General features: G+C 36.7%; 1 protein-coding gene and 1 long non-coding RNA gene across 4 annotated transcripts in view; one reads left to right on the top strand and one right to left on the bottom strand.

Annotated features, from left to right (window-relative positions):
- PRKCE (protein kinase C epsilon) overlaps positions 1–26129 on the top strand; it is a 285921-nt gene that overhangs the window by 206248 nt on the left and 53544 nt on the right. For all 3 annotated transcript variants that reach the window (XM_023924501.2, XM_023924502.2, XM_086878387.1), the window contains exon 11: positions 21550–21704. In XM_023924501.2, coding sequence (XP_023780269.1) covers positions 21550–21704 — 155 coding nt within the window. The remainder of the gene's footprint in view (positions 1–21549; positions 21705–26129) is intronic.
- On the bottom strand, positions 8592–23522 carry LOC147655003 (uncharacterized). Its single transcript, XR_015283629.1, has 3 exons — positions 23451–23522; positions 15800–15874; positions 8592–8681 (listed from the first exon to the last, which is right to left on the bottom strand). It is a non-coding gene; the product is annotated as an uncharacterized LOC147655003 (long non-coding RNA).

The raw sequence follows: 26129 nt of genomic DNA, 5'->3' as shown, positions 1-26129 counted from the left end.
ATTCATGTGTTGTTTCATTATATCCACCATTCTGTGTGTTTTCAAGAGAAACATCATTCTGTGTGTTTTCATAGTTAATAGTATGTAACATGAGAAACTTGTGTGGAGCAGGGCTTGCTGTAAATTTGTAGCGCACATACTTCACAGTATTATTTGCAGTCCTGGCATTTATCTTGGGTTTGTATCTTCTCCTGAGGACACTGTTTCTAAATTCATATCTCTCCTAGAGAATCAAACAGGACCTCCTTTGTATCTCCCATGGAATCCTGAGAATGCTGTCTAAACTGTTAGTTTATCTGTAGAAACCAAAAACTTCTCTCTGGTGTTCCCACCTGGAGAGTGGCAGATAGAATGCAGAGCCATTTAATGTGCATCTCTGTTGCACTGTCATTGAAAGGAAAGGGGAGTGAAGCTAAATTTATTAAGTCTTTCTGATATTCCTCAAAGGCAAAAAAAAAAAACAACCAAGCCATGTCCAACAATATGTTAATTTTGAAATCGCTGTGTTTGAACGTAGCTGATCTGATTTTCTTAAAATATTTCTGGAGCTGAATATAAGCTGTAGGTGAAGATTTTTAAAACTTGTTCTCTTAAAGCCAAGTTCTTAAAAAATAGCTAAGCAAATTCACAAATGATTAAAAAGTTATGAAAATTCCAGTGTTTGAATCCAGCATGACAGAAATTTAAGTATTATTTTATATAATTGGCAGTTATTTTATACAGAAGGTTTTGACAGATTAATGTTGCATCATAGCATTGATAATTTGAAGTCAGATGTCCAAACAAGGCAAATCCAGGTGCAAATTCATCAGTACCCACCACCTTGATGCTGTGTTCAGTGATAAAATATGTGGATGGTGAAAGAGTTGATGTTATTTTTTTATCCATTCCCCAGACTATTGCAAAAACGGGAAAAAAAAATCTGTGAAGACAAGAACTGTGAAACACAGTAAGAAAGAAATTGTTAAAAAAAAAGTTTCCTGTGATGTATTATCTCAGAGATGAATAGTTCTCAAAACTTATCTACTCAACTCTCCTGAAGAGAGCCAGTACAGTGACTGTGTCATGAACACTTGCAGAAATAAGAGAGGTTGGCTTTGCAAGCAAAATTTAAAGAAAAACAAATCCCATTTTTCTATTTAAATCCAAAATCACACTTGAAATACAGTCAGCTCAGTTAAGTGATGGACAGCTATTCACAAATAGAAGCTATCAAGGAAATAGTTTCCAATTTCCAGAATGTTGTATAAAGCATGAGCTTGAAATATTGAAATATAGTTCAAATGTTTTTTGATAATGTGCTCACTGCAGGAACTAAACCCGAGAAATCAAATAGTGAACTCCTCTGGCTTTCATCTGTGAGATAGTCTGCAAGTAGGAATGAAGGACATAACTTCTTAGGAAAAATATTAGCCTGATTTTCCATATGGAAGAAATGTTGGTTCACCTTGTCATGATGTTGCAGAGCACTTGATGGCTTAATGAGAACTACTCAGAGAATGTGTGTCACTTTGGGGTTGGATCCCCCAAATATATGATTCTTGAAGCCTACTGAAAAGAAAAGCAGCAATCTGGATAACATTACGCTTAAATTTGTTTGCTTTTCTTATTTCTGCAGTTTAAGCTGGTGGTGATAGGATGTGTTGTCTCACCAATATATGTAGTATCTCTTGAACCTTATGTATTACTTTTCCACTCCTACACAGAAGTAATTCTCTCCTCACAAAGAAATCAATAGTGCCAAGACTGACAGTATAACTAGTGAAATTTCGTGGATCTGGAAAATATTGTTCTGCAAATTTATTCCTCAGCTACTTTTCTTCTCCACCCCCTCTTCATCATTCCAGGAGATGACAAAGGGTCAGTCTCAAAATGTAACTCTGCTTGGAGAGTAAAGCTGTTACTGTCTGTAGCTCTCCCCAGAAAAATAACATCACAAGGTTATCATTCTTTCAGCAACTGAACTATCCTTTTGTATCAGGAAAAAGAATTTATAGTAGAAGAATCACCTAGTGTTCTCCTAGCTGAGCAAATACTAAGGTATAACTTTATGATTGATCATATGAATCTCAGTAAAGTGTCATAGAATTAGAAGAAATTGAATTTGGTATGAGGAAAAAAATGAAAACAAATGTTGCATTGTCAGAATGCTTAGTTTCAACTTATTGTTTCTAGTCTTGCTGGGTTTACACTTTTTTTGTAATTTTGTTTTTTTGAACACAGGTTTTCTTTCTCTTTTGGATTCAATAATGGTGAAAGGGTTTTAGAGCTTTGTAAAGTTTTAAACAGGTGGAAAAAACAAGGATTGATTGATTTAGTATAGAATAGAAATGTTCTCATTTTCCATCCCAAGAACAAACCATGTCAGAGTATTTTCTCTGTCTAGTTAGAGTAAAAAAAAAAAATAAAAAAAAAAATAAATATTTGTTATGGGAACTGACAATGGTAAAATAAGAGACTTTTAGGCTTCAGACATCAGCTTGAGCCTGTGTGAAGCTAGTTCTCACTCTGGCCTGAGAAATCATAAGGAAGAGTCCAAAAAGTCCCTGGAGAAGGAAAACAGCCATTGCAGGTGTTGTTTGGACCCTTGTTGTTTACTTGCAAGAAACAGTCAATGGGTGTTGTTCCTAATTGTCCAATAATAATGATGTTTAGTTTAATGACCAATGAGTGTTTTACCTCTTGGACCTGTCCATAAAAGAATATCTGGAATAATAAGACTTGCTCTCTTGTGCAATCCAGCTAAGAGAGTCTCTGTCGTGCTTCGCTGTTCCTAATACAGTGCGACAATTTATTATCTTGTGAAACAGCTTTGTTCTCAGTCCTCACCAAAGTAATAAAGTTGCAACCAGTAATGACAACAGAAAAAATAATTTTCTTAACCCTCAAAGGAAGTTTCAATTTATATATTGTATAAAGGCTTGAGTCAGTATTTTGTCCTATTCAGCTTATTGTTTGCACATAGACAATAGTATCAATAGTATCAATGCAGCAGTTCACTTCTTCAGTATCCAGTGCTGTTAAACTGCTTCATGACAGGTCCATGTAATCACAAATCCATTGATTCAAGAGAGTTTTGACTTGCTTATACCAGTGAATAGGTTATTTTTTTATATGAGATCATATTACTAAAAGCTTGCCAAGAACTTAATACCAGGTTGAGGTTGGATTTGTAGAAGCTTACTACATCTTGTGACCTCAATTTACTTAAACTTGCATGTTTTCAACTCTGGTAAGACATAAATAAACCAGCACTGGAACACTACGCAAGCTGCAGAGAGCACAGTGCAACTCGGGACACTTCCATGGCCACCCCTTTTGGAAGGTTATGCGTCTTGTCCCTCCAATAAGCCAAGATCCCTGGCAAAAGTCTAGCAGCTCATTGTGTTGTGATGGAAGGAAACATTTGGAAGCAACCAATACATTGTCCAGGATGTTAAACATTTTTTTTTGATGAAACAAGACTAAATTTAAGTAAAGTAAAAGGGCTAACTTCTCAGCCTCACCAGGGAAAAAGTAGTAAGGCTTGTTTGCTGGCTGACAGAGTTTAGCAAAAATGATTACTTAAATCAGGTTCAACCTGTCTCACTCTGCTTAAGCATCATATCCTCTAGTTTCTGTATAATTATAATTAAGTGGCTTTTTTTTGCTTTTTTTTTCCCCCCCCATCATTTTGTAACAGTAAGCCTAAATGGCATCTTCCTAGGTTTGGCTTTATTTCCATGCTGTAGTAGAATCTCATGTGACAGACCTGAGGAAGTGTTTTTCTTGCTGTGAAGACGCTGTTTTGAGGCCTTAGAAGGAACAGGATGAAGAATAACACACTCCTGCAATCACCAGGTGGTGAATGGACCCTTAGTGATTTTTGCCAGACTGCCTTTAGGGCTCTTGGGGAAACCTTTGATATTACACTTAGACTCTTTTTCTGGCAGGCTGGATTTAACTAAAGTTTGGTGGCTGGAAGAGTAGGGCATCTGTTTTCAGTCGCTTGTAGAGCATTATATTGTTGACACACAGTCAAACTGCTTTGCAGTTTTTATGGTTTATCAATGTGGCATTTGTGGAATTTAAAGTTTAAAATGTTTAGTAAAAGCCGTTGTTTTGTCACTATTTCTTGGTAAGAATATGACTGCTGTCTTACCAATAAGGAGGATATGAAAAGTGCAAGAGAAGATATTTATGTTGACTCTGATTCCTTGGTAACTTACACTAAAGTGGAAATTCACACCAGTGGTGCACTGATTTGAAAAATGAAAAGGACTTGGAAAATGAAAAGCCTAAAAATGGTTCTAGTAACCATTCTAAAAATGGTAGTAGTAAATTGCTTATTAAACTTCTAGCTAGACAGGACATAAAAATGGTGCTTAAAGTGACTCTCAAGTAAAGGACTTATTTCCTGCTTTGGGTGGAGGGACCATCCTCATTCTGAAGGTAACTTTGCTGCAGAGGGCATCCTATAACTCAGCTTGCCAGACAGGGAGGACTTTCTCTGCTGCTGTGCTCTTGAAGTACTTAAAAAAATCTCTTCATATTCTGTAGAATTCCAGCATTAATGCAACATGTAAACCACTGCATACATACCCTCAGAAAATGCATGTCCCTAAGCGCTGTCTGTGCACTTGCTCCCAGACTTGCTTCACAGTGTTAACATGACCAGAGTGATTGGACCAGAAAGCATTTTGAAGCTACCAAAGCAAAATCATCCTAAAAAATAACTTGTTGAATAGTAACGGAGGTCTGTTTCTAGCTAAGTAATAGCTAGAAATAGATGCTTCTAGCAGCAGGGTAGTAAACATAGAGAGAGGAGAAAAAAAAGATGGAAAGCTAGGAGTTTTCTTTCTTACTCTGGCATTGTGTTTTTGTTTTGCTTTTGAAACTCCAGCAGCTGAAACAATTTTGCTGTTTTATTCCTGTAGACATAGAAATATGCTTTGTTTGGCTTTAAAGTTAGAATGAAAAAATCAAAAGAAGCCAAATTTATGTGGGAATGGAAGCATTTTTTGTGAGTCTGTGTCAACTTTTTTTTCATTGAATGATAAGCTAAAGGTGATCCCATGTTGGAAAAGTATAAAGCATGTATTTCAAAAAATACTTCAGAAACAGAGGTGGTTTTGCTTGCTTTTTTTTTTTTTTCCGCCCATTACTTTAGACTATTCCTGTCATTTTCAATTTCAAGTGTTCTTTTAGGAGGATAATCTTGTACAATCCTAATGTTCCAATACATCATATGAATCTGTAAAATTCCCATTCAGCAGTTGAATCTATTCAAATTGGGTTTTCAATCAGTGAGGAGTCTATGAATCCATCTGATTGGAGACTTGAAACAATGAGCTTTATTCACAGCATGATATTCCAAAACAGTTAATTTTTTTTTTAATTATCCCACTACATTCTTGAAAGAAGGGGCTTTTAATGAAAGCTTGTGCTTGATCAGTGGAATTTTTTTTCACTGTTTTGACATTTGGTCTGAATTGTTGCACATTAGCAGATATCACAGTTCATTGATAGATGGAGAGGAAAAGGCTTTTAAGTTCTTTTACAGATTTGAAGGCTTGATACATACAACTCCTATTCATTCTTTTCTTTTTAATATTTTCACATATTGATATTAGTTCATGAATCCTAAATGAACAATGCTCAGAGCCTGACAGCCCAAAACAAGGTAATCTTCAGTCTTTTTTCCAGAATAAACATGACCCTTACATTTTATGCTGTCATTCTTCTTTCAAGCTGCTGCAATCATGATTTGAATACTTCTTCAGATCCTAGTAAAACAATTGTTATATGAATATAGTTACTCTTCCAGTACATCGTTCCCTTGGCAGGATAATGATAATTTTTCTGATTTCATTTTCTGAACATCTTTGTATATGTATATAAATCACTTAATTTTTTGGCAACCTGTGAGAATAAAAACTCTCCTACCAAGTAAGATCAGTGGTCTGTCTAATACATTTTGTTGCCATTGACACAATGCAATAAAAGAGGTTATTTAGAGGGGACATGTAAGTGCTGCTCTCTGCAGGCTATTCCCTTCATACTCCAGCAGCATACAGAGTTGTAGAAGGATGTTAAAATGGGCTATTCCACCTTATCCCTTTTAGTATCTGCTTACATATCTATTGTCCATAAATGTTTCTAATTCATATTTGCAGTAGCTGGTACAGTCTGCCTCCACAGCTCCAGCAGCAAACTCCTATGATGAAACACATTTTTTAGCCATTTAACTGCTTGACAGTGTCCCAGTTCTAATATTGCAGGATTTGATAAATAGCAGTTCCACATTCATCTCACCATCTTCGTGATGGTTATAATCTCACTCATATTGTTACACTCCTTTGTGCAATGGACAAGGTTTCTTCTCTAGGAGTCCTGCACACATTACTGCAACTTCACTTTAGAGTGAACTGGAGTTTATATGATACAAGTTTACATTTCATTTTTTTGAGATGAATAAGTAAAAAGTAGTTTTGACAGTACTTTCATGCTATTGTTTACTGAAATTGTTGAGCAGGGTATGTTTGTAAACTTCATGGACCATGGACAGTTTCTGAAGTTAATTTGTCCCATCTGTTTGGTTGCATTCTCTGCTTCTAATGGCATCAGATGGTTGAAAATTTTGTGATGGTAGAAATAGCAAGAGTCTAGTGTAAACTGAATATTTCCACCTTGTAATTTCTCTCTCTTGTGATATTTGAAGCATGTTATATCTTCTATTTAACCTGGAATGAAACTTTTCTGACTTGAATCCATTCTGTCATTTCTTTAAGTATTTTTCAAAAACCTCTTTCCTTCTAGATTTACAGAAGTGGTACCACTTCAGCTATTTCAGTAAATGTCAAAATAGGAACTTTACTGCATTCATGCACATACACATTCCTTTTTCAGTTTATCTTATAGTACAACACATTCTGCAAATTCCTTACACGTCTTTGTTTTTTATGGGCATTCTGCAGAGAAGTAAACTTCCAGGCTATTCTGTAATCATCTTTGATGTTGCAATAAATGCTGTGTTCTTTAAAGGTTTTTAACCTTTAACCAGCTAAAAAACAAATCAAATAAGTAGTTTTCTGGATAATTTAAAAATACTATAGACACAGTAAATAAGTTGAAGTCTGTGTTTGCTGTGTATCAAAAGACTTTTCCTCCAAAGGAAGATAGAAATTCATTGAGCAGCTAAGAAAGCTCACTCAATTTGGAGACTTAATCAATAAAATAAATATATATTCAAAAGGTGCAATCATTTCCACAAACAAGCATATATTTACAGCACTGATGTTTTCAGTTTCATTCTTCTGTATGCACTGAAGTTGCCCATTGAATATATGCAATCCAAAGCCTCCATACATACACTGATCCAAGCAGCAGGTGCAAATCAGATCTCACAAAAGCTTTGCCCAAATCAGAGGTCAGTGATTGTTGGTGGTGTCCTTGTGGCATCCCTTACTGCACATGTCCCTCTCTGGTCTTTGCTTCAGGGGAAACTTGCTGATCTATTTTTAAAGCTGCTAACATTTTACTGCATCTTAGGGGGTGATCAGCCTTACTCAATCCTGACCAAAGTTCTCATCTGTAACCTCAAAGGGACTTGCCGTCTGTGCAATAATCTATCTATCTAGTAGCAGTTTGGCTAGTGCAGGGGACCATCTGTGCTTCAGAGAGAAAATCTTCTGTACCTGAAATTCCTGGGCATCATATTAATTGCCTTATTTTGAGTGTATTAATTTCATCAGCCTTGGTTTAAACTTGTTCATACCTTTGGAAACAACAACAGACTGTCAGTGAAAGTAAGAGCTAGCCTGAGCACTGAGGACTGAATGGCCCAGCACAGGCCATTCTCACCACCTAGCTACAGGGTCCAGACGTGACAAGCAGAGCTGTCTGTTGGTCAGGGTGTCCACTGACAGCACCCAGCAGGGTGGGGGGATGAAACAGGGCCAGGGTTCACAGAGCCAGGGCCAGAGGTTCACACCTACAGCCCTGGGCTGGTCCAAAGTGTTAAGGGGATGTCCTTTCCCAGGGAGGACTGGACAGGGCCACTGGGGCCTGGCAATGCCCTCAGGGACCTGAACTCTATCGTTACTAATTCTGTAAGTGCAAGAAGGATGTAAGTGCTACACTGGAGGTTGCAGAAGATGATGTGGATCAGCCTAGCTGAGGATCCTTTATTGACATAGTCTGTCATGGTCCTCATCTCCTTGCACTAGTTCATGTGGTAGCATTCTATATTCTGGATGAATAGGAGAAGCTGGCCATATATTAGTTACATTGAAGTAGACAGATCTATTTGAATTTGTATTAATCATGTTTAATATTAACTTTGTTAGTCTTTATTCATTATCATAATTTCATTCTCCCTTTTTGTTGTGCGGTTTTCTCCTGCATGAGATCAAATCAGAGCATGAAACACCAAGTCTGTTGGTAGAATAGTGGTGTGTATAAGAGGCACAGGAGAGAGCATATGAAGGTTAAGTTTCCCTCTCTGGCAGCTGCTCTGTAGCAGAGCAGGTTATCTGGTTTCTGCTTAGCAACAGAGGCTGTGCAGGGATTTGCTCAGAGCATTTGCCTAGGGCAGAAGCTCTGTCTGTGAGCTCTTCTTCACACTGACCTCCATCTCCCCACGATGAGGGAATTTGGATGTTTGATGTCATTTTTCCACAGCAAGGAAGAGCACTGAAAAACTTGAGAAACAATAATATATTATCGTCATTATTTAATGAAACTTCTGTTAACAGTTACCTAGGACAGCCTAGGAATAAAAAAGACGATAGAGGAGGAGACAAAGAGGATAATTTTGTGTCTGGCCTTGTACTAGCCATGAAGTTAGGAACTTTTAGTCTCTCTTCCTAAATGGCCTGATTCAGTGTTAGCTTTGTGTTATCCTGTCTCAAGGAAGTTTATGCTTCCCAAGTGAGGATGAGTATCTTTTCTTCTGTTGCTGCAGTCAGTGCACTGAAGCTTGCTCAGTGAGAAGCAAGCTGGGTATCTGTAAAAGGTCAAGTATAACATGCAACCCCTGGAGCTTAGTAAAGGGAGTTGGTTCCTGGGGCTTCATCAGTGGCTCCAGCATTCAGCAAAGGCTGCAACTCACTCAGTTTAGGCAGCAGATACCCTGCAAACACATTTTCAAATGTTTCTTTGTCTATTTGCCATGCTGTTTCTCCCTGTGCATCCTAATTCTACACCTTTTTGGCATATACCAGGTACTGGTTCAGAGAAGCTTTCGGTCTCTATTACTAAGTGCATCAGCAGCAGAAAGTTGGTCTTTCATTTGGTCTTCTTACGGTATTTTATGACAATTAATAATGATATATTATATCATTATTAATAAATAATGATATAATTAATAAATAAATATATTTGAGGGGTTTTTTTATATGTCCAGTGTAAAAGACTGAGCTTGAGTTTGAGAAAATAACCATCAGCATGATAATGTGCCTGTCAGAGTACTATGAGTCAGTACCTGTAAGAACAGAGGGGTCCTGAATGAAAATCTGGAATTAGGCATTTCTGAATGGAGGCATATCAGAAAAGCAACACTTTTATTTTTGCTGCCATAATTATTTTATTTTGGCTTAGACAAATTCCCAAAAAGAAAGTGTCTTTGGTAAAAACAGCAAAACAAACTGCTGGGTTTTTTTTTCATGTGAGCAGAGACATAGTTACTCAATGCTAGTCTCATTTCAAGGAACTTAAAATCCTCAGGAAGGTTTTGTTAGTACAAATGCAACTACTTTTTCTATTCAGAACATCGTGTTCAAGTAAGCTCTAGACTTTTAGTTATTTCTGGCATCTAGGGCATAGTTTGTGAACTGATATGACAGTATCTCATATAAATTTTCCATCTGGATGATCACAGTGCAATACAAGTTTCTTGCTGTGTTGTCAAGCTAGAACCAACTGTTGTCACTGGCTGACCTTCGTTTTTAAGTACGTGGGAACATTACTGAAACGCTTCACATAATACAGAAGAGCTATTTCTCTGTACTGAGTATCTTTATGTTGCCAAAGACTTCATTCATCTCCTTCTTTTGAAAGGAGCACAAGATTCCCTGTCCTCCCCCATCTCAAACTTTCTAAAAGTGTAAGTCAATTCCTTAACACTTAATCTCTCAAGGGGTCCTGTAGGAGTCAGTGGCCCGGTCTAATGTACAAGAGTTGGAAAATCAAGTCCTAAAACAAGGCCAGAGAATGTTTGTTGTGCTCTGACTTGTGCAAAATTGCTGAATACAAAATACAGTGTTCTTCTAGGTGCATTTGTGAATAATCATGGGGTTTTTTCCTTAGTGCAAAGTGATGAAGTTGCATGTAAGAGTAATGTATGAAGAACACACAAAAGAGAACTCTGATGGAAACATTAATTATTAGTGACTTGTACAGACTGTAAAATTATCAGTATAAGAAGCTCATACTGGGAAATTGTTAAAAACCCTCTCTTTAATGCTCATACTTCATTTTCCTAGTTTAATTTTGTTGCTCTTTTTCAGGAAAAAAAATTATCTGTGGAGGAAACACCAGTCTTTTCATTGCCCCTCTTTTTTCTACATAGATAGAAGTAACAATTTAAAAACAGTAAAGGATATCTGGTAGCAAATGTCTGTAACACATAGAGCATCAGAAGTGGAATATCTAGGCAGTATGTAAAGAAGCTGGCTCTGCTGCAGCATAGTTTTTCCCACTGTTCCCAACACTCATTCCCACACTGCAGGGAAAGAAGTTTGAAAGCTGTTGGAGAATTTTGGTGTATCCCTTTCTTAATGAATGTCCTAGTGTTCATATCAAGCTCGTAATAAGCAAGTTAACTTACAGGATAACATAACAAATGTTTGAATTACTTTTTGTGCCTGTTCCCTTTGCCTTCTTTCCCTCTGCATTGTCCAAGACTCTGTTCATGGGCAAGTAGAATTCTGAGCTGGAAAAAGGAGCAGGATTTCCCAGCACTAAATTCTGTAATGCAAGAAAACTCTTCTTTCACAGTCTGGTGCAACGGCAAGAATTTGTTCTTGCATGAGGAGAGAGAAAATGCATTTATGCTTTCTTTTCTAACAAATTCTGAAAATGTAAACTGAGAAACCTAAATACAAAATGTCCTCAGGTATTTCTGCTGTAATCTGTCCATTTTGGTTCAGTATGCCTGGTCCTGATATATGTGACTAGAAGTCATTTCTCAACAGACAACTTTTGATAGCTTGTATACAAGTAACTCATTGCTAAAGTCATTGTAGGTTTCTCCAGAATCACAATTGACAGTTGCATAAATCTGAGAAGACAACTTCTGCTTTTCAGTCAGCTGATTGAATTCCTAGAAAAAAAGATGCCAGGGTATCATGACTGTGATATAAATTTCCCACTCAGCTGATTATTTCTGGTTGGGTTTTTGTTTTGCAGTACTGGATCATTTCTGAGAAACATATTGCCAGATGAGTATTTTGTCCTGTCATTTTCATTATCTGCCTTGATTACATTCCTTTTCCTTCTGATATCAGAAGGAAATGCTGGACCAACTGGCTCCCCAGAGTCTTCTCTATTTGTTTTGTAGCATCTCATTTGTTTCCCTGTCAGCTCAAAGACATAAACTAGATGCCCAAACAGTGTAAGAAAACAGGAATTGCAAAGACAAGGAAGGTACCAGAGCCAGGCTGAAGAGCTGAGGAGACACCTAGGACATGTGCCATCTCTAAGCTCCTTGGTAGAATATAAGCAGGTTAAAAGTTGTTCTTAGAAGTTCTGAGGTGGCTTTAAAAACTTTGGAGTTAGTTCTATTTGGAAGACAGTATTTATATGTTTCCTGTAAGAATCAGAACAAAGGAATATTAATAGCTGTCTGCACATTGTAACATTTTCTGCATAATGACATTTTACAGGCTTGATATAATTTTCTCCCATGTGCATCAGGCCATTAAATGAGAGGTCTTTAAAATTATCTCACCAGAACAGTTCTTTTTTCCAAACAACACCAAAAGAAGATGAGATCAAAGAATTTCATAAAAGGCGCTTTTCACAGCTTATCTGTCATCAAATGAAGGTATTAGGGAAACGGCCTGAGAAGCTTTTCCTACTTGATACCTCTTTTGAAGTAACTAGAACTACAAAACATGCCATTTCTGTGGATGATTCCAGTTATGTTTCTCCCTTTTATGAGAGGAAAGGCACAAGAACCGTATTACACCAGCTGGGACCCTTCTGGGGTCCTTGCTCTTGGAGCTTGCTTGGGCTTTCAGGGTGCAGGCAAGGGAGCAGGGTTGCTAACCAGGGATTGCCCCTTCCCTGAGCTCATGGCTACCAACACTGTAGATGGGGGCACATTGAAAGGTTTGCCCCAGCTCCCAGAAAAATCTAGTGACAACACATATCCATCCACGATAATTTGGGGTTGAAGATCGTCCCAAATTTAGAAATATTTTTGTTCATTTCTAAGGTTAAAAGGTAGGGGATTGAACTGATGAAATGCAAATGCACGTAATTTTTTCAGCATTGTCATTGCATGCCCTTGTCTAATAAATTCCATATTACAGCATTAAAAATTTAATCCTGATCTTAACTCCACTTGAGCTAAAGAGAGTTTCACCACTAAGCTCTGTAGGTACTGTGTCAGGAAATGAGATATTATATTTTAGGTGTCACATAGAAAACATTCACGTGGAGAGGAGGTATAATATCCATAAGTGACAAAGAACAAAAACCAAAATTGTAATTCTTAGTTTAAAGAAGGAAGTAAAATACCGAGCATTTTTGCTCTCACATGATAGTATTTTAGGGTCTTAATATGCAATTTTGTCTATTCAGGCAGCTCAGAGCTAGAATTTTATGTCATATTCTCAGTGAGTAAAATGAGAGCTCTGTAGAGGGAGGCAAGCTGACAACTCTCCACCTGCTGTATCTGTGTAGCATTGAATTAATCTAAATTTCATCTTTTTTAGAAAACAGGATTAATTAAATTCTGGATGATATTTTCTTTTTTACTACACCTCGTATGAACCTGATACACCAGCTAATCCAATGCATGGTAAATTTGGTCCAGATGATAATCTGACAAAATTCATTATCTGAGAAAACATTAGGAAGACTGTATTCAAGATTAGATGTTCATAAATTGCGCAGGAAAAAGGTCTGTGTGAGGGAGGTAATTTTCATCTGTGATTCTGAGCTATATGTGAGTGCTGCTTCAGTCTAGGGTATAGATTTTATTCATAACCATGCTTTCTCATATTCCAGTATTTACGGTACAGTTGAAGACATGTACATTTCAAAAGTGATGCCAGTGTCAGTGAATTTTGCTTGCCACAGTCATGTGGCATTAGAGTCTTTCAATAATTGAAATATTAAACTAAACTCTTCTAGGAGTATTAGTGCTGGGGTGATAAACTATGGGCACATTTTTTCACTCTCAATGAATTCAGGACAGGCTGGCTTCACTTTGGACAGTTTCAGAGTATTGCTGGATATGTCTTTGGAATTGCTATAAATAAAACTTTCTCTTTGAGTCCTGGTCTGGGTAAAATTTAATGGTTTAAAATTTTTTGCAAAGAATAGGTGAAGTCCTGGATAACATTTCCTGCTTTGAATCATTAACTTGTTACTTCCATGGTTCTGTGACCTACTGCTTGCACATAGTACGTCCCTCACCCAAGCCAAATTTATCTCAAGATACATAACAACAGTCACGTTTTCTTTGTTGAATAGTACTATGGGATGTGTTACGGGCATGAAAAACATGTTAAGAACTCCATTTTGTTCCACTATCCATGCATATTCCATAAGGAGTCAACATAAATCTCCCATGACAAAAGTGACATACCAGGACTATTTCATGGCATACAGAGATCAAAGACAAACATCTTGCCTAAAAACCCCTTTCCAGCAACTCACATTATAGCTGAGTAAATGCTGCAAGGCAGTTCTTTACAGTAACACACTGTAAAGAATTTGTGAATCTCCATACTGATTCTGAAGGCACTGCTTGAAAACTAACTGATTTGTAGCTTTCTCTGGCCATTCACATGGTATGGTATGATAGGGCACAGAGGGATTTTTGAGTGTCTCAAGAAAGGCCAGCTATTCTTGAAACCATTTTCAAGGTTTTAGGAGTGGTTTTTATCCCACAGGCTCTCAATTAACATAATATCTGAGGTCTCTACAAACAGAATAGAAATATTCTGTAATTAATTTTGTAAAATCAAGAAAAAACAGTAACAAGTTCTTTTTATAAGAAACAAAGGTGAAAAACACAGAATTGTTTATGTAAAGGTATTATATAACTTCCAGCACAGCTAGGAATTGATACTTTGAGTAAGGTTAGAATAAGAAGTAACACAAGTGATTTGCAGTAGTGGAAGAGTTTCCAGTGGTATCTTCTGCAAGTACTGAAACAGACTGCCAGAGGAGGTGAAGGAGTGCATATTAGTGGTGATTTTTAAGAGAAGGTCAGTTTATTTTCAGTAACTGATATAATTTTTTGACCTGCAAAGCAGAGTATGTTCAAGGAATATCATTCACTACTGGCTTTTGCTGGTGACAAGGGGACTGAGAAGGGAGCAGGGTATTTCTGGCAGAAATGAGCCTGCACTACAGTGGAATGCAGACTAACCCATTTGCCGTCTGGCAGACCAGATTAGCAGAGGCTCCTGCTTCTAGGTCTTTGTGGGCCAAATTGAGTACATTCAGCAGGGCTGTTCAGGTTCATAGTTTTAGATCTCTGGTTTATAGTGTCCAGAGACTGCCTTGCAGCATTAAAAAGGTTAGTTCCCCTTAGCTTAGGTACAGCTGATCCTGCTTGTCAGCTGTGGGATAAACTAGATGGCCTTGCAAGGCTTCCTTATCCAGTTTTGTGTGGTTCTCTGATTCTCTCTGATCTATGTTTTGACTTTGAGGCAATTCTTTCAAGGGTAAAAAAAAATAATTTGAAGTTACTGGGCAAAGCTGAGTAAAACTGATCAACAAGCCCTAACTATGATAGTACTCACCAGCTTGAGAGAAATTTGGAGTGTCAGGCTGACAAAAAATTCCTCTAATAAAAAATCTGAACATGTGCATTTTGTATTAAGTGAAAGATGCAGACAGACATCTCATGCGAAAAATATTTAAGATAGCAGCTCCTATATAGAGGTCATTTATTTCGTGAAATACGGGATTCGTAGAAATTGTACGCTTCTTATTTGGAACTCCTTGAAAGCTCGGGTACAAAACAGGAAAAACAACACAATTAGTCCCAAGTATAAACACTGAAATCAGAGACAGATAACATGTCATAGTGTCCTGTTGGAGGTTGTTACTGTGAACTTCAAAAATGAATCACAAGAACAGGAGAGAGCTTCTTGTTGTTTTCTTTAGTGTTGTACCTGGTTTTTCTCTTGAATTTATATTTGTCCCTCCTAATGCTGGGATTGTGGAAAATGAATCTGCTGTCCTGGTTAGTCTTTGTCTCAGGGTGGTGAAGGTTTGCACATAGTTTTGTGTACAGTATGCCTGTGCAATTTCCATCAGAAGCAGGAAATGTTTATTTAACTTCTGAGGGGTGGGACAGTTGCTGTAGTTTTAGGTAATTTTAAACAAACTTAGCATCCTATTTAAACAGAGTTAAGTAATCAGTTTTGTATTAGTTGAAGAAGAATTCCATACATGCAAGACATGAATCAAATATCATCTTACAGAGCATACCAAGGTGATACATTTACCTGACTTCTTGAGCAATAAAAGTTGTATGTTTGACCTTTGTTTTGCAACAAGTTTACTGGCTAAACATATTCCATTATGTAACAGTACTCTACTAGAATCTGAACTATTTTGCATTTACATTTACCTGTTTTTGATACACATGCTGGTTTCCTTGACACTTTCAGGGGCCTCTGAAGAAATCTAATTCAAATACAGCTTTCTGAAATTGGGAGAAAAATCTGTATTCATGCAAAGAACTTAGTTTAGGGAACTAGTAAGAATCAGGAAGATGTATTTTTTAATTTATTCACAGCCAATTGTATGGAAACATAAATGAAGGAAAAAAATGGTTGGATTAGGCTGCTAAGATCTATCAATTGTGAATTTTGCTTGAGTCCATGTTCACTGCCTTCCCTGAATGATCTTAAGTATTACAAAAGTTGCACTGGGAAACAAAAAACAGTAGTGAAAGCATTTGTTCTCAGACTTGCACCTTGGATGCACATCTTAGTTTTGAAACTGGGAGGCAGATTGCATTATTTATTTTTGTTTTGTAATGTTTCAGTAATGAGGCTGTGTTGAACTGTATAGCTGGGTCCCCCAGCTATTAGGACTTGTTTGAAATACAAAAAAAAAGTTTGTATTCTTCAGATTGAAGTGATAATTGTACATGGTTTTATGTCTATTAATGGATTGTCTTTAGACTGCAACTTAATGTTAATGAGATTTTAATTGGAAAACAAACAAAGGGCGGACGGGTTAATGACTGATAGCAATTTTTAAAAAGTCTTTTAAGATCTACACAATAATTAATGTAAACAATACATCAAAGTCTTTCCATGTCTAACCTTTCATACAGGGTTTACGTAGAAGCTTGTTCCTTAACAATGGTATTATTCCACATCTAAACAACTAATTGACTGTGTAGTGTCATCTGTTAAATCAGAACTGATTGGCAAGATTATCTAGTCTTACTAGTCGGAAGGTCTTGGTCATTAATCACACCTCTACAAAGAGGAGCTGGATTGAATCTATTATGTTCTCAGATTTTATTTCTGTTGATGTTTCTAGAAATCTCCCCTCCTTTTCCCAATTAAAAACATGGACAATATTCCAAAAGAAAAAAGGTAGAACCTCTATTCAATGAAACTTGTAACATCTAAACCCAAGCAAATATAAAGTGGCAGGGAGTGCACATAATATATAGTCAGATATAAATGAAAAATATATGAATAAAGCTAAAAATCAGAGAATAGCAATAATCAAAATAAAGTGTGAAATATTATAAGGATTTACTGTAGAGCAGGAGGTGACTATTTCAAATGTCAAGAAGATGAAAAATTAAACTGGGACAAAATTAAAGGAGTGGAATGAGAGGGATGAAACAAGATTTCTAGTTTAACTAGTAAGCATACTCCTCCATTTACTAATAAAGACAAAGACTAGATGACACAAAACATACAGGAGACTCTCAAGAAAGTTGAGAGGTAAGACTCAAATCATAGAGACATTAAGACAGCTGTTATGCATTCCAGTATAAGAATTACATTTAAGGTCAGAAAATACAGAACTGAGCCTACTTTTTTTTTTTTTAACTTCTAGCCTGTTTATTTCATACCCCTTTTTTTTTTTTTAATCTCTTATTCATCCACTGTGCTCTGCTTTTATTTCCATTTGTTAAGTGTTCTCATTCAACCATATCTTTTGAGAAATTCAAGGAAAAGCAGTATGATTAAGGGCTAAAATAAACCATGAAAAAGAATCAAATTACTTAAGAAAACGTATTCGTTTACTTTACTTCAGAAAACATATTAGCTTACTTTGCAGTACTTTTTTTGCTTTATAGGTGCCAGGAGAGGATTAATCTGTAATGTCTTCATGATTTTGCCTTTTATTTCAGTTTATATAATTAAAGAGTTCCCAGGACTGCTTTTCATTTATTTTATTCATCAAAACATACTTCCCAAATGTTATGAAAACAGAGTTCAAAAATAATGCAGTCCAAACCAAACCCTTTCAGTTTTCTCTTGGAACACAACTGATAATAAAGTCATACCTTGTATCTTCTTTTAACTGAGTAAACACTGCATTGTCCCTGAATGTATAATTCTTTAGGGTATTCACTTTATATTCTCATACTTCAATGTTTGAATAACTCCTGGTGGTACATGTAACAAGATACATATAATCAGGAATAATACAGTTGTTTCACTGCTACTGGGAGGTTTTCATCCTCTGCATTGAACTCAGAGGTCTCACTGGGTCACTCTGTGTGTGTGCTGACATTATGACAGAAAGCAAGGAGTCAGAGGGTTTGGAACCTGTATTTTGAACATTAACCTTTGATGAAAGATATGGAAAAATGCTTGAGTGCAAAAATCAAAATGGTGTGTCTGTTTTTGTTGAGGTTATGGAAAAAGAAAATTACTCCTATTCACAAAATATTCTCTCTTCCCTTGCATCTTCTTTTCAAGTAAATGTGAGTCTCAGCTGATCACATCATTATCCTGACCAAAAAGAAAGACCAGAGAGTGCTTTTAAGAAAGTAGTTTACATAGGGACTGAATATATTTAATCAAAAAAAAAGATGATACCTTCTAATGTTGAAATTCTGGTGTGCTGGGCTTGTGCATGTTGTGCATCTTACTGTTTACTCCATGCTAGTGGGCTTCCCCAGACTCAATGTAAACAGAGAACACAAATTTCAAACTATTTTTTTTCTTTGAATTCTCAGTAGAAAACTGAAATGTTTACTAAGGAAAGCTGGAAAAGTGACTTGAAATATAGATATGTAGCAGAAAAATTCAGTAGCAGAACAAATTCAATTTCTGAGCTGTTAATTCTGCTTTTAGTAGGCATACTTTTGATGAAATTGTCAAGTAAGCTGCAGAATCTGTCAGAAATACCCTTTCAAATTAAAAATGGGATGTGCACAAAAAGGAAGATATAAAAGAGAGAGAGAGATATGATTGATAGGTATCAGTGTCCAGCTCAGAGAATGCTGCTAAACCTTTTGGTCGGACTGTCTGGTGACAAGATACTCTGCTAAAGAGTCCAGGTTAAATTTTCAGTTAGCTGAATTGTTAGTGGCCTGAAAAAGACTGGACTACAATAAAAGAACTTGAAGCTTTAACTAAACACAATTTCTGACATTAATAATCAGCAATTAGGCATTTAGTGAATGTCACAAAAAGCATTTGGATGAAGCACAGAGTATTTAATATGGGAACAAACTATCTATCCTGACATGTTAGGAATGTCCCTCATCTGTACAATTGTGTAAATCAATCTTTTTCAGGTGTTATCACTGTTGGGAGCAGCAACTCTCAGCTCAATGACAAGTTGAGGGTCACCATTTGGGAGTCACAGCTGTAAGGCACAGCACCATCCCTTCACATCAGCATTGTTTGTTTTATACTTGTCGTAGGTGCAGAAAAATGATAGCAGCATTGGGAATGAGTATGGCTGCTCAGGAGAATGGGAATTGCAGCTTTGTTTTCCTTGTTGATCCCACTCAAGTTTAGAAAGGTTAAAATAGCAGTGTAAGGAAGTTCAATTTCAACATGTTACTTTAGGAGAAGTTACTTTAGCCAAGTGTTGTGCTCTCCTCAGCCTGCAGTCCAGTGGTTTGTTCTTGAAACACTGAACTGTATCCATGTGAGATAATCTTAGGGAAAGACCTGCAAAGGGACACTTCAAAGTGCTCTTCAGAGATACTCAGTCTGTGATGCAGCAGTGAGAAGCCTAACCAAGGACAATGCCCACATCTTTGTAGGGATGTTGTGTCCTCTTACCTTATGTTCCAGTAACAGTACAGCTATGCTTTTGACTGACTTCATTACAAACTTGACTGTATTGGTGTTATCCTTAAGCTCTATCTTCTGAAATCCTAAGACTATCTGAGAACTAATGGATTTTCTTTTATAAGCAAGGCTATAATTCTTATTGGTTCCAAAGACAAATCAGACAGACAGCACAAGGACCTGTATTTTTGCTTAAAGAAACCCTACACTAATATCAGAAGGTCTGCACTATGACTTTGAACATTTCATATCAGCAGTACTGAGTATTACAAAAAGAGCAAATGTATGCTCTGAATCCATGCTCTTTTGAGTGTATGATACAGCCAGGAGCTTTAATGCTATTCTTCGGGAGGTTTTCCTTCCTAGGAAATGGTAGGAAAAATGTTGGAAAATGTACCAAAGTCATTAACAATGTTTTAGCAAGAATGCCAGTTCACCTGGCTTTCCAAATTTCATCAAGTGCAGCAGTTTCTGTGTTCCCAAGATACAGGAGGAAAGGCACAAAGTTTTTTTCTGCATCCTCTTTCTGTAATCAGCAAAAAGTCAGATAAACATTTCTAGCCTCTTCCAGGAAGCATCCCTGATAAGTATAACATTTAGGCACTTAATGAGCAGCATTAGTGTACACGCTTAAGTTTAAGGGTATTTTTAAGTGCTGTGCTCTGAGTTGTAGGGTAGATGATTAAAGACAAATGACAAACATTTATGGATTTCTGGATTCATATATATAAACTATGTAATCTGCAGGCTTGGATTCACTTGGAGGAGGTTAATTAACTTTGATGTTCTGTTGTTTTTCCTTGTCCAAAGCAATTTCAAATCTTGTCTCGGTTTCTTCAACCTAGCACACCAGACACAAGGAACTAGAGCCAAACTGCACTGTGATATCAGAGCTGTGGAGGGGTGAAGTCCTATGCTCCCACACCTGTGAATCCTGTGACCATGGAAAGAAATGTCTGTGTCACATCACATCAGGATTGCCTCAACCTGTAGCTCAACTCATGTGAATATAGCTGTAGATAATTAAGGAAAGTAAAGTAAGGAAATAAAGAATGTGGAGTAGGCATTCACCAAGGGTGAACAGGCAAGAACTTAAAGATTTTGGGGTATTAGTACAGACTGAGAAAAAAATTGAAATTTTGTAAGAAACAATTTTAAAAATTTATCTAAATTATATCAAGTAGATGTGTGTCATTTCTTTCATTATGCCTTCACCTGCATTGCCAGTTTAGATAATAAATAGTTCAAGATGCCAAGCACATGTCTAATTTACTGGTATTTTCAGTTCTGACTATTTCAACACATATTTAACTTTGGGCTTAATGGTGTGACTGGCTGAGAATCTCAGTTGCTATTCTCAAGGAGCATTCATTTCTAGTCCTCTATCCTCCGTTCAAACCATGGAAATAGGTTTGAAAGCTTGAACAGGGAAGTGGTAAGCATTAGAAGAAAATGAAAAGAACCTGATACATATTTTAATAATGCAATCCTATTTCATTATGAGGGTTTGAGGCAATTAAAAAAACCTTATGTGAGTGTTTGAGATTAGCAGCACTGGTTTCTATAGCTTAACAATTCTAAATCATTTTTTACATTGTTTGGGGGAGGATGCTTTGCAGACAAAGTGAGGGTAAGAGAGAAGTGAAGAAAGAAGACTGAAATTTGCCCAGCAGTCTGTCAGTAGTTGACAAAATTGACTTATCTTTTCATGGGTTATTATGGCTAAATTTTCTAAAACTATGGTTTTCATGGCTAAATTATAAAAGAAATAACATCACTTAAGAAATAACATCTCTGTTATTATATGAAATTGATTATTATTCCATATGTATTTGTAGATGTGTGAATGTTTATGTGTGTGTGTTGTTTAATACAGTATTTTGATTGCTTTTTTTCATTTCTCACTTTGAGACTCATCTCATTTTCTTTAAGTTTGGTGGGTTTTGGTTTTGGCTTGCTCTTTTTTCAGAATCAATTGCAATAGTTTCTTTTATCTCTTGATGTAAATGCTCCAGTCATTTAAAGTGTTTAAATGCAGTCCTTTATGTCACTAAAAGAAATTAGCTAAATAGCGCTGTTTAATTAATTTCAGGACCGCCTCTTTTTCGTCATGGAATATGTAAATGGAGGAGACCTAATGTTTCAAATCCAACGCTCACGTAAATTTGACGAACCTCGATCCCGCTTCTATGCTGCAGAGGTCACATCAGCACTCATGTTTCTTCACCAACATGGCGTCATCTACAGGTACTTTTTTTGATTAAAAATAAAGTATTCTTGGGGCTTCGGGATGGTTTTGGCTGAAATCCTCCATCTCTTAGCAACCGGTCTTAGATTATTTGTTTGTTCCAATTTGCTTACACAGAACTTTTTTTTGGCTGTTTATCATTGAGAATGTTAACATTTGAATAGCCTCTGCAGCAGTTGCCAGCTGTGTGTGCCAGTTTTGTGTTCTAGTCCAAATAAAGTGGGTTTGAACAAGCTTGGCACAGTGCAACCCAGAGGTGACCTTTCTGCAGATCGGCGCAATCTCTTAACTTTCCTCTCTGTGCCATAGATTTCCTCTCGGTTTCTAACCCTCTGCCACTTCCTGAGTTTGTTTGTCTTAGTTGTCTCCACTCTGATACAATCAGGATGGTCGTTTGCAGTGCTTTGCTTATGCCCCTTCCTCTTGACTGTTTGGGTGAAGGCTTAGTCATCAGCAGGAAGTGGCTCTTTGGAGACAATTCTGATTTGCTTTCAAGTGCCCTGCATCTATTTGAACCTTCCCCACTGGCCCCAGTCTCTAATCTTCAATACCCATGCACACACACACACAAAAAGTGCATATTGTTGTGCTGGGATGAAGAATGCATTTAGGGATAGTCTTTATTATTAAAAGTAAGGATTCGCTTTGAAAAATTTCACCCTGATGTTAATGTGTTTATTAAATCCTTTATCTTGTCATTTCACACTTCCTCTCTGTTTTTATTTGTTTTTAGCAGCCTGTTATTACTTGACATAAATTCAGGCTTCCACAAGCAACATGCTTAACAGGTTTTGTAATATAATCTGTCCTGTCCAGTAAAAACTCTTGAGTTCTTCTGATCTGACTTCTGTTTTTTCCCTTGATATTCCTACCCTCTTTCAGGTTATCAGGTCAGATTTGAGGTAGTCGTCTCAGGGACAGCTAGCTTCAGATTTCGTGAGCAGGAACATCAAGATAAGGATATGGAATTTGTCATATCCCTAGATTTATATAAAGGCAGGTCTTGAGAGTACTAGAAATTGAGAAGGAAATATTAAATGTTTAGTAACCAGGACTGAGCGGTAAGTTCCATTAGAAGCAATTGGCTTTCCCACATGCAAAGGGATTCAAAGGCAAACTTCTCAGACACCTCCTTTCCAGAGACATAGAAATCAACAGAACATCACAGCTTCTGACAAAAGTAAATCTCTTTGAAAGTGGTCTTTTCATCAAAAATCTAGGTTTTTTTATAAAACTCTTTGCTAGCTGCAGCACTTAATCTCCATCTTTTATTAACACTGGTATGATGTTTGCATACTGGGTTGTGCTTTTGGCCCTGACACTTCACATGGGTTTAAGTGCCAAAGATCCAACACATTTCTTAGCTTTCCTGCCCATATCATATTTCCTATTCATTGTCCGCATTTATTACCAAAGCTAGGTATTTGTATATTCACATAATAGAATGTGGCAACTTCAGAATTTGTAAGTATCTGTCATAAGGGAGACAGACAAGCTTGGCACTTTGAAAAGTGAAGGGTTTTGAGGATTTGTTTCATTAAAATACTTGAGCTAATTTGCTCCTCCTGGAAACTGGAGGTACACACCTTGTAATTAGCAGTCATTTTAATGATTTCTGTGAACCAGCAAGAAAGAATTGATATAAAATTACATCTCCCTGCTTTATATGAATGTGCATTCTTTCACCTCCCATCTTTCACTGCTCCCATCCCTTTACTTACATCTCTCTACTCTTTCTTTCCTACCTCTTTTCCTTTTTGTATATGTAATTTCTGCTGCTGTTGGCTTCTAGCTGGATGCATTGAATCACTTCATGTGCCTGTGTCCTTTCTATGACTACATTAGCAGAACCCTTCCATCACAGAGGAAATGTCATACTGAGACAATGTTTCATAATTTAAACTTCACAGTGTACTCACAACTTTTTATTCAGACACTATGCTGACATGTCTGACACGCATGCTAGAATATGACACCGAACTTATAAATGTCATGTTATGCTGAGTGTGTATGATCAGAAGACACAAGACAACATGAATTGTAGGATGAAAGCATAAACTGTTGAAAGCAACAGGAAGAAAGTAGGAACACATTCAGTTGTATTCTGTTTTGACATAGGCTTTTGGATCTTGACATAGGTATGGCTGTAAGAATAATTAATTTTTCAAGCTGTGAGATACTAGGAATTAAAATATTTGTAAAATGTACATCCCAGTTACACTGTTAAATACAAGTAGAAGAAAGAAGTTAGAGATTATTTTAAAATAATTTATCATGAGAAAACACCACAATTCATTCACAATGTGCCAGGCCTTGTGAGAATACATTTGTTGATGTCAAGCATGCATAAGAATGTTTGTCTTGCACAGAACAGATTCAGCCTGATTATTCCATATCTCACTGCATTATTTACTACAGTGTTAAAAATGCATTGGTATCAAGTCACTCCTTTACATCTCCAAAGTTCTTATTAGCTGGCAAACAAGGAAAGAAAAAGGAAAGAAAAAAAAAGAAAATAGAACAGCCTTTGCTCCTGAATAACTATGAGTCATAACTACCTAACATGCCTTCAGATATTTTAATAAAGAATACTTGTCTTCTGTGTAATTATATTTCTAGAAAAAACATTGTGGTGTGAAATTAATGGTTATTCTCCAAAGTGGGAAATGCTGCTTGTGTGGGCACTACTTCAAGGAAAGTGGGGAATATATAAATAAACTAAGATGTTTGATGGAAATGTAGGTTTCAAAATAGCTGCTATACCTTCTGATCTTTTTTCAGTCTTGTATGTGGAAGTATTTGTTTGGAACTAAACAAAGTTATATTTTTGGAAGTAAATAACTAGCTTTAGCTCATGCTTGGCTTGTTGGTTAGGTTTTTAGAAAGTGCTATGATGATACTAAATGATCATATTTTATAATAACTGGTTTATCCTCATTTCTCCTGAAATTCAAAGAGAAAGCCAGCTCCCTGATTGGCAATAGAAATTATTCTCTGAGTTCACATCTTTGCAGCTGACCCAGCAGTTGTTCCCAGACTTGTCCAATTACCAGTGGGCTCACTGGAATTACATATATCTTCCTTATGTTTATCCTCCTTATATTTATTAAGTTGGAAATAAAGATGAACCTCACAACTTTTTATATAAAGATATTCCCATTACTGAATGTATCTTGTACGATAGATAAACTTTAGGAATATTTTTAGTGTGGTATTTTTAAAGGTGTGATGTTACTGTTGTGTCAAAAATACTTCAACAGCTTAATAAAAATTATTTACATTGTCCCTGCCACCTTCCCTCTCATCTGGCATTCAGCTATTCAGGCACATGTCAGGCTGGGGCCTGATAATACAAGTAGAGTTAATCAGACACAAGAGAAGTTTCAATCCCATTTTCTGGCACTTGTCCTTGTTTGTGTTATGCAATTGCAATTGCACCACTTTGAAAAAGTATCCAAACTTCAGAAATTAAGGACTAGGAATCTCATTTTGATTTTTCTTGTGAGCTGGACTGGAGTTTGAACTTGGTGATGAAAAGTTGTGGATTATGTTCAGCGTCACTTGCCACTGGAGTCTGGTGTATATAAAGTCAGTTATCATAATATATTAATATATTATGTCTGTATAAAATATATTAGTATATACTCTCATATAGGGAAAATGCAATGAGCTATGTGTGTTAAGTAACTGTCAGTTCTGTACTCCCTACTTGTAGCGAATTTCAACATTTCTGTGCTCTTTCTGCAGATATATGTAAACGTGGCATGTTCTTGTTTCACTTGGGAGTTGTTGGGCTGAGGTCAGGAGTACCTGGGTGGCTGTCTCTGCTCAGTGTAGGAGTTCAAGTGAGGTCACATGAGTTACCTGCTGTGGTCTGAAATACCTACAAAGAACTGTTGTCCCCCCAGGCAGGAAGGCCAGCACTAGAATGCAATACCACTTCACAAACATAAATGATGGTGTCCCCAGTTCATACATGATTTAGGAAACAACTATGTGAGCTGTAAGCATTGTTTCAGCAGTTGCATGTTACTTGATCTCTGTTATCCTCCAGAATCTTTCAGGTGCTCTCTCTGAAATACAAAAGAAAAAACCCGAATGTATACAATTTCAGTTCACCTGAAAGAATGAAAAATATCTTAACTGGGAAATTAGTGTCACCTGCTTTGGGTTGACTAATGTAGGAGTAACTTTTTTGCTTTCAAGTGCAAGATCTGTGAGATGTTGCCTTCAAATCATGCAGCACCTGGTCATGATGGAGTCCTTATTCATAACTCTGGGTTATTATGTTCCACAGCAATATGAAGTAATAACCCATCCTGTAACTTGCTGGAGCTTTCTGAGGCTCTCTGCACTCTGTAATTAATGTGTTGGTCATGATGAAGGATTTATTAACACTGAATCGAGGCAAATGTGGATGTAAA

This window comes from Cyanistes caeruleus, chromosome 2 (assembly GCF_971803275.1).
Source record: "Cyanistes caeruleus chromosome 2, bCyaCae1.hap1.1, whole genome shotgun sequence".
Lineage (NCBI taxonomy): Eukaryota > Metazoa > Chordata > Aves > Passeriformes > Paridae > Cyanistes > Cyanistes caeruleus.
The sequence above is the reverse complement of the archived record's forward strand: the minus strand, read 5'-3'. Positions and strand labels throughout refer to the sequence as shown.